Source organism: Brachyhypopomus gauderio, chromosome 12, assembly GCF_052324685.1.
Source record: "Brachyhypopomus gauderio isolate BG-103 chromosome 12, BGAUD_0.2, whole genome shotgun sequence".
Lineage (NCBI taxonomy): Eukaryota > Metazoa > Chordata > Actinopteri > Gymnotiformes > Hypopomidae > Brachyhypopomus > Brachyhypopomus gauderio.
The window spans coordinates 7,932,502-7,941,730 of record NC_135222.1 but is presented as its reverse complement, the minus strand read 5'-3'; the positions used below and the strand labels follow the sequence as shown (position 1 = coordinate 7,941,730).

The following is a 9,229-nucleotide window of genomic DNA, read 5'->3' as shown; positions in this document are numbered from 1 at the left end:
TAAACAAGAACAGAGTTTAATGAAACATTTTCCGCCTCTCTGGGCTCGTACGTGTTATGCAGGTGCAATGAGTATGAAAAAACTACAGAAAATGGCATTGCATTGAAGGTTATAAATATTATCCTGCAGAAGTATGACTGTAAAAAGGGTATTAAGAGCTCCTCTTCTCAGCCTTTCAGTATTCTGCACGTTATTATTTAGCTGAACCTGGATAATAACACCTTAGAGCTTTATGCTATTTGAAATGTAACTATGGTAGCACCCGTTTGTATAAAACCCTTAGGCATATGTTGAATAGTGAATATACCATAACCGTATACTAATCCAGGGAGTAAAATTAACAGAAAATAGCCTAGGAACAGAAAGTATACCAACTCTTCAAGTCAAATGTACTTCTACTTCAGTAACTGATTGGTATAATACAGACGCATATTGCTGCCAAAATGTTAAAACCTTCAGCATGTCGTTAAATAACGCGATCTTATGTCGTTATTACGAGAAAACTATTGTTATTATGTTTTAACGACGTTTTAACATTCTTGGCTGCAATACGAATAGGCTATTATTCAGTGGTCCTGCCTCTCATTTATGCGAGTTATTTATAATATGACAATTGAGTAAAATATTTTTGTAAAAAAAGTAATTTTTTCTAAAAATTCTAATTTTTTAGTATTTTACTAAAATAGTAAAATAGTTTATAAATAATTATAAATATTTAAATATTTTAAAAATTGCGAGTGGATCTTAGGATAACGAAGCAATAAATATTATTTAGTACTGGATTTTCGGATTCAGTCGCTTCATACACAACCAGTACCCTGCAGCGGCCAATGGGCGTTTTCTGCGGGGCCTGTTTTGAACGCCATTCGTCCCTCGCTTTCTCTGCCAATCAAATGTCTTGAACGTTCTCTTACGTCATAACCGGTATAATCCCGTGTCCCTGATTGGCTGTTTAATGACACGCAGCACGGCGGGAATTTCAGAGCGGACGTTTGGAGCCGTGTTACCTCCGCTGCCTTTGGGCTCGTGCAGCTCCGTGTTTAATGTCAGACAGCGTCTGTTCTTCGGACAAAAGACCGCATTAGCCGCAAACCAGGACGTTGATGTTGAGAGGGAAGCGTGAGTTTGAAACGGGGCCAAGTGACCCACGTCCGAAATTGGATTATCTTTAGCTGCCAAGAGCCTTCAAGCTAGCAGGGTAGCTAGCATTGCTATGTATACGACGTTAGTTACCAGTTACCGTTACTGACGTTACTGACGTTACTTACATTACTACCGTTATTACCGTTCGATGGATGACCGACAACGCAGCGACTCTTACGGGCGTGGAAGAAGGAACAAAATGCCGAGGAGGAAGGACTTCACCGCCGGAGCGTGTGGGAGCGAGGACGGCGAGAAGAGGACCAAATTTGTGAGTATTATGTGTTTGTGTAAAACAGGAGGACCAGATATGTTTGTGAGTATTATGTGTAAAACAGGAGGGTCAGATATGTGTGTGAGTATTATGTTTGTGTAAAACAGGAGGGTCAGATATGTGAGTATTATGTTTGTGTAAAACAGGAGGGTCAGATATGTTTGTGAGTATTATGTGTAAAACAGGAGGGTCAGATATGTGTGTGAGTATTATGTTTGTGTAAAACAGGAGGGTCAGATATGTGAGTATTATGTTTGTGTAAAACAGGAGGGTCAGATATGTGAGTATTATGTTTGTGTAAAACAGGAGGGTCAGATATGTGAGTATTATGTTTGTGTAAAACAGGAGGGTCAGATATGTGAGTGAGTATTATGTTTGTGTAAAACAGGAGGGTCAGATATGTGAGTGAGTATTATGTTTGTGTAAAACAGGAGGGTCAGATATGTGAGTATTATGTTTGTGTAAAACAGGAGGGTCAGATATGTGAGTGAGTATTATGTTTGTGTAAAACAGGAGGGTCAGCTATGTGAGTGAGTATTATATTTGTGTAAAACAGGAGGGTCAGATATGTGTGTGAGTATTATGTTTGTGTAAAACAGGAGGGTCAGATATGTGTGTGAGTATTATGTTTGTGTAAAACAGGAGGGTCAGATATGTGAGTATTATGTTTGTGTAAAACAGGAGGGTCAGATATGTGTGTGAGTATTATGTTTGTGTAAAACAGGAGGGTCAGATATGTGAGTGAGTATTATGTTTGTGTAAAACAGGAGGGTCAGATATGTGAGTGAGTATTATATTTGTGTAAAACAGGAGGGTCAGATATGTGTGTGAGTATTATGTTTGTGTAAAACAGGAGGGTCAGATATGTGTGTGAGTATTATGTTTGTGTAAAACAGGAGGGTCAGATATGTGAGTATTATGTTTGTGTAAAACAGGAGGGTCAGATATGTGAGTGAGTATTATGTTTGTGTAAAACAGGAGGGTCAGATATGTGTGTGAGTATTATGTTTGTGTAAAACAGGAGGGTCAGATATGTGAGTGAGTATTATGTTTGTGTAAAACAGGAGGGTCAGATATGTGAGTGAGTATTATGTTTGTGTAAAACAGGAGGGTCAGATATGTTTGTGAGTATTATGTTTGTGTAAAACAGGAGGGTCAGATATGTGAGTGAGTATTATATTTGTGTAAAACAGGAGGGTCAGATATGTGTGTGAGTATTATGTTTGTGTAAAACAGGAGGGTCAGATATGTGTGTGAGTATTATGTTTGTGTAAAACAGGAGGGTCAGATATGTGAGTATTATGTTTGTGTAAAACAGGAGGGTCAGATATGTGTGTGAGTATTATGTTTGTGTAAAACAGGAGGGTCAGATATGTGTGTGAGTATTATATTTGTGTAAAACAGGAGGGTCAGATATATGTGTGAGTATTATGTTTGTGTAAAACAGGAGGGTCAGATATGTGTGTGAGTATTATGTTTGTGTAAAACAGGAGGGTCAGATATGTGAGTATTATGTTTGTGTAAAACAGGAGGGTCAGATATGTGTGTGAGTATTATGTTTGTGTAAAACAGGAGGGTCAGATATGTGAGTGAGTATTATGTTTGTGTAAAACAGGAGGGTCAGATGTGAGTGAGTATTATGTTTGTGTAAAACAGGAGGGTCAGATATGAGTATTATGTTTGTGTAAAACAGGAGGGTCAGATATGAGTATTATGTTTGTGTAAAACAGGAGGGTCAGATATGTGTGTGAGTATTATGTTTGTGTAAAACAGGAGGGTCAGATATGAGTATTATGTTTGTGTAAAACAGGAGGGTCAGATATGTGTGTGAGTATTATGTTTGTGTAAAACAGGAGGGTCAGATATGTGAGTGAGTATTATGTTTGTGTAAAACAGGAGGGTCCGATATGTGAGTGAGTATTATGTTTGTGTAAAACAGGAGGGTCAGATATGAGTATTATGTTTGTGTAAAACAGGAGGGTCAGATATGTGTGTGAGTATTATGTTTGTGTAAAACAGGAGGGTCAGATATGTGTGTGAGTATTATGTTTGTGTAAAACAGGAGGGTCAGATATGAGTATTATGTTTGTGTAAAACAGGAGGGTCAGATATGTGAGTGAGTATTATGTTTGTGTAAAACAGGAGGGTCAGATATGTGAGTGAGTATTTGTTTGTGTAAAACAGGAGGGTCAGATATGAGTATTATGTTTGTGTAAAACAGGAGGGTCAGATATGTGTGTGAGTATTATGTTTGTGTAAAACAGGAGGGTCAGATATGTGAGTGAGTATTATGTTTGTGTAAAACAGGAGGGTCAGATATATGTGTGAGTATTATGTTTGTGTAAAACAGGAGGGTCAGATATGTGAGTGAGTATTATGTTTGTGTAAAACAGGAGGGTCCGATATGTGAGTGAGTATTATGTTTGTGTAAAACAGGAGGGTCAGATATGTGAGTGAGTATTATGTTTGTGTAAAACATCATGAGCCTCACATCCAGCTTCCCAGCTGTGTGTGTGGTCTGTTTTTTGCACTTTTTCGGTCTTTTGCATTGCTGATTCACGGAGTGTGTTTCAGTAGAAGGATGCCAAGGTACTAACTAATAAAGCACTTTTAAGAGGGTCTCACTGCTTCTCTAGTTCTGTCTGGCGAGGTTATTACACCACTTTCCTCGTTAATTTAATTACAATAACTTACCATTATTTACTGTGTAATGCTTAATTAAAGGAGGTGCACTTTTCTCCTGTAAGTGTCGGTCGTTATATAATAATTGACCTTTTGATGGTGACATGAGAACTGTTGATGATCAGTGTTGTATTAAATTAAATGTCAGGAGTTATCAGATTAGTTTGCAGGCGACATCTTAACGCCTTCATTAAATACGAGAGCGGCAGAGGCTAGCAGTGCCACGTGAAGAACCTTCCCCTCACAACCTCAGTCCCAGCAGCCTCATGGGGGGACACAGGGTGGGCAATTGGCCCTCGAATCACTACAGGCTCCCGCGAGCTCTGTTTAGCAGTCTGGGCATTCATTCACTGCATTTTCAGTCCTCCCACCCATTTTGCTCCAATATCTGGCATGACTCTCTTTTTCAATGTTAACTGCATTGCTAAATAAAGGATAAAATTAGCACGGACATAATTCCAGACTAATGTGTGGTTGCTTCCATGCGTAATGTGGCAACAGTGTGCAGTAACGCTTGCCAGATCACACAGGTGGGGGGTGGGTGGGTGAGGGGTGGGGTGTGGTAGTGGAGCCAAGAGTTTCTCCATCTGAGTGGGAAGTGGCCTCCGGCTAGCCCTTCATTTAGAAGATTCAATGCCTGTGATGGGTAAAGTTAGCAAAGACTCTTGAATTTCATCTGCTGTCTTTCTGATGAAATTGGCTTATTATGTTCAAATAGTCTGTCCCAGGCTGATTGTGTTGGAAGTATGAGGTTATTGTTCCTGGTTCTGTCTGATTTGTGACTGGTGTGAAAGCGCTGGCTGGCACTGGTGATGGTTGTCTCTGAGCTGGTGGCGGTTTCTCTCTCCTAGTGTGTTTGGCATATCATGTGAGTTGCTGCCCCAGGCACAGACAAGTGGCCAATCTCGCCCAGATGGTTAATTTTGCCCATATAACCCCGAGTGCCTTGGGGACGAAGCAGCTCTGTCAGGATGCTGAGTTTTTATAAGGGAGAGTGTGAATGAGCCCAAAACATGAACTGGGGGTGTGTGGGTGGGGGTGTGTTGTAGAGGGTGTGGGGTAGTGTTGCACGGTATACCGATACTAGAGTAGTATCGCGATACTTCGTCATTAAAAACGGTACTATACCCAGTTTGCTTAGTATCGGTGCTATAGGACTAAGTGCGTTTTTTTTTTTTTTTTAAGAGCAGTATTTCCAAAGAGTGCCACACGGGGGCAGTGTGCGCGTACAGCAGTGCAGCGCTTGCCTCCTCTCTGCAGAATAAGAAGAAACGTGTACGATGCTTGTTGAAAAACTACAAGCGAAATATGGAATTATTTGCATACATTTCAGACAGTCATGGCAACCCCGTGGACACATCAAAACCGGTCTGAAAACGGTGCTTTAAAGCTGTACCAACCAAAGGAGCCAATCGATTCTTTTTACATAAAATGCGCTTTCGTTTGACCCACCCAAGGTGCCGTAATGCACAGAACAGTTGGTAATGCTGAAATGGCAGCTAAAACAAACGCAGTGTGTTCGCAGCTCGTCTTAATTAAACAAGGAAAGCAGCAGAAGTGCTGTGTGGAAATACTTTGGATTCGAAGCAGATACAGATGGAAAACCGAAGGACATGAACAAGCCAGTTTGCAGGCGGTGCTTTCGGAACATTTCAACGAAGTGCGCTAAAGCCTGGTTTATACTTGACGCGCTGCGAGGGTCCGCGCGGTGAAAATGATGTAATCGCAGTAGCCTCGCGCGCTGTCAATTCGCGAGGTCGTGCACCTCTAGAATTTTGTAACTTAGCGCGCACCGCAGCGCAATGAACAGTCATGTTTGTAGGGTTCATACACCAACAAGGTGGAATTAAAGCACTTGTACGTCACTTTCAGAATCAGGTTTATTGGCCAAGTGTGTTCGCACACACAAGGCTGTTCGTGTCTCCCGTGTGCTTTCAAGGTCCATTTCAATATTTCCCAGTACGTTAAACTTTAGTTAAATATTTATACATATACTCGAAATGATTCGCTTTTTTATCACATTATTTAATGGTTGTTTATTTTCAAAACGCCCAATTTTAACGTCTTCACGTTCTCTCATGTTTCGTCCTAGAATTACAAGAGGCTCGTATTTGTTAACGTAATACAAGAGAACGGTTCAGTCAGACAGCTATTTGTTTCAAGCATTTTCAAGCACGCGGACAAGGTGTGCGGACTCGCGCTCTACGGTCACTCGCGAAAGTTTAAACCTAACTTAACACAACGAATCTGGCCAAACACCTGAAGGCACGCATATTTGTACAAAACATTCCAAGAAGTTGGTGATTATTCCCATTTCTAGTATTATAGCATACAAAATTATGTGTCCGATTATGGTATCCTAGCAAATGTCATATTCTTGGTTTAAGAGCCGTAAGTGCGACAGCATACAGGGAGAAAAAAAGAGTGATCGTACTACAATGGATCAATCATCTATGAATACTGAACTCTAATACTGAAGTTTTAGTTACTTAAAGAGTTAAAGTTGTTTAAATTATACTTAAAATACACTTTTTGCACTAGCCTTTCTTAACTTCTAAATGTGAATTCCAGAGTGCACTACTATTATTTATGTTAATTTATATTAATGTGCAATTATTTATTTTTCTGTTTTAATGTGGTAGGGACTACACCTTTTATTTATTTGACATTTGTGAAACAAAATACAATATTCATTTGTTTGTTTATAAAAAACAAATAAAAAGCCTTTAAAACGGAAATGAGCACAGTATCTGACTTTGGTATCGAAAATTGTATCGAATTTCATTACTTTTTAAAGTATCGTATCGAAGTTGTAATTCTTAGTATCGTGACAACACTAGTGTGGGGCAGCAGAGGAAATGATGGAGAAAGGAAGTTTGTTTTTTGGGCAGAGAGAGAGACCGTTAGTGATCCACTGGAATGTGTTCTGGTGTTTGAGCGGGAGAATCTGTGAGCTGTAGAAGGTTTCGTCACTAACTGAACACTTTTCTCAGAACATTCCTGAAGCATGATCCTGTTTCCGTTAGTGTGTGTGTGTGTGTGTGTGTGTGTGTGTGTGTAAGGACTAGCATGCATCACAGGGGGAGCTTTAGTGCAACTGTTTGTTTGAGAGAGCTAGATGTGCCCTTGGATCTCTGTATCTGAAGTTGAAACCAGTCCAAACAAACACACACACCCCGGGAAGACAGTCACATTAGCAAAGCTGTAGCCTGTGTGTCTTCTCTGCTCCACATGGCGTGGAAGGATTCTGCACTGGGGGCTGGTTTCTGTAACTGGTTCGGACCTGCTCTTCTCCTTCGATCAGGCTGATTTGATGTTGGAGGAAAAAGCAGTTGGAGGAGCTTGAGAAAGTTGCACCTTAAATTGCACCTTGTTACCTTGACTCCCTTGTAAGCCGTCGTGCGTTGTTGTACGCTGCACCCTCAGTTGGTTTATGAGTGACGGTGATGTCCTTCGCCTTCCTGATATCGTTAAGGTTATCACAACGTGCTTTATTCAGTGTGCTGAAAGGCGCTCTTGGTTACATTTCGGCACAAAATGACAGAGCCAAGATGAAACAGATGGTGTTACGATGCCTGACCTCTGAAACTTTACTAAATCTAACAATCACTTTCTTTACTAGCGTATTTGTGCTTTGATTCATATTCAGGTTTGAATCACATTTTGTTTGTTGTTTATGAAGCGTAATGTTATGTTGCATGTTTTTTTGTGGACGTGAACTTGATCTGTGTTAATTATACAGTGATCTTAAGGCCTTGTTGATCTATCCTGTATAGATTCTGTATTGATATCTTGGCTTTAATTAGACTAGATCTTTTTGAACTTTCTGTCTATGCAGCCGTGGCTTTAATATAGTTAATCTAACATTTTTACAGTGTGATACAGATCTAAGTATAAAATGGCAGAACATATATCTTGTATGAATTATTCTATGATGGTTCAGAGAGCTACTTTTTATTACATTACGTGATTGCATTACATACATTGTTCTCTATTTGGGGGTAACCATGCCCAACAGTATTAAGTGAAACCTCCTTGAATAAACCCATCTCAGAATTTTTTGACAGTGGTGAGGTCTGGATTGTTCAGCAGGGTGCCCGAAGCCGACTGTTTTAAGGGGTTTATGGGTATTTTGCTGTTCTTAGGAATAAGCTCTTCTGAGGTTGTTGTCTTTCCTAGAACCTGCTGATCTAGACATTCTCCAGGTAATGTGTGTCTGTCTGCTCTCCTCTCCTGTATATGAAAAGCACTTAACTTGCATTGCACAGCTGATGAAGAATCTCAATGAGAAATGTCCTGTTTCTCAGGAAACCATGTGTAGCTCACTGCAAACCCGACTGTCTTCCTGCATTCACTCACCCGGAATGCCCTTCAGATGTGGGAAAACATTCGTTCCGAAAAATGGAGATGGTTATTCTTAATATTTTGTGTTCAACTTGTTTGTTATGTAAATATGAACTGTGATGCTATATTTGTAGCTATGTGATGTTATTGTTCGGTTCAGTTGATTTGTGGGACCTTTTCACTCAGCTGGAAATATTGGCACAAATTGGTAGAAGCTAGCTGATGAACACTGATGAACACTGATGTACTGTCTGTGCACCTGTGGCGTTACTGTAGGTCATTTTAATATGACTTATTACAGTTTCTGAGTATAACACAGATAGTGTGATGGCTTGAACATGGAGTGACCCATTACTGTATTCTGCCAGTACATTTACGGCCATCATGGTGTCTCTTTGCACTACGGTTTAATTTAGTTTTTGTTTAATTTTGAATCATGATTTTTGTAGATCACTTTATAACAAACTAAATGATGTTGGTGTAACTAGGATGTTGTATCTGGGTGAGCTGGATGAAAACTCACCCATCGTAATGGCTGCTTTAATCCAGGGTTCCTCACAATAACCTTTTAATATGAATCACACCAAGGAAAATGTATGCTAGGAAACACTTATTGGCAATTTAGAGGACAGTCCTAAGGTAAAATGTTAAACGCGCACAAAAACAACAACATGAAAAAGTCTGGGGATCTGAAAGAAAAATCAAAGCCCCTAAAATAATGGAATCGCACAACATTTTACTAACAGGCTGTGTTTTTTTTAATTTATTTATTTTTTGCCAGTCAGGTTG

At 39.9% G+C, this 9,229-nt stretch overlaps 1 protein-coding gene across 4 annotated transcripts in view; it reads left to right on the top strand.

The window, feature by feature from the left end:
* The first annotated feature begins 979 nt into the window (after positions 1-979).
* LOC143528885 (protein diaphanous homolog 3-like) overlaps positions 980-9,229 on the top strand; it is a 285,913-nt gene continuing 277,663 nt past the window's right edge. For all 4 annotated transcript variants that reach the window (XM_077024807.1, XM_077024808.1, XM_077024806.1 and 1 more), the window contains exon 1: positions 980-1,411. In XM_077024807.1, the coding sequence (XP_076880922.1) occupies positions 1,292-1,411 (120 nt within the window). In that variant the 5' untranslated portion in view covers positions 980-1,291. The remainder of the gene's footprint in view (positions 1,412-9,229) is intronic.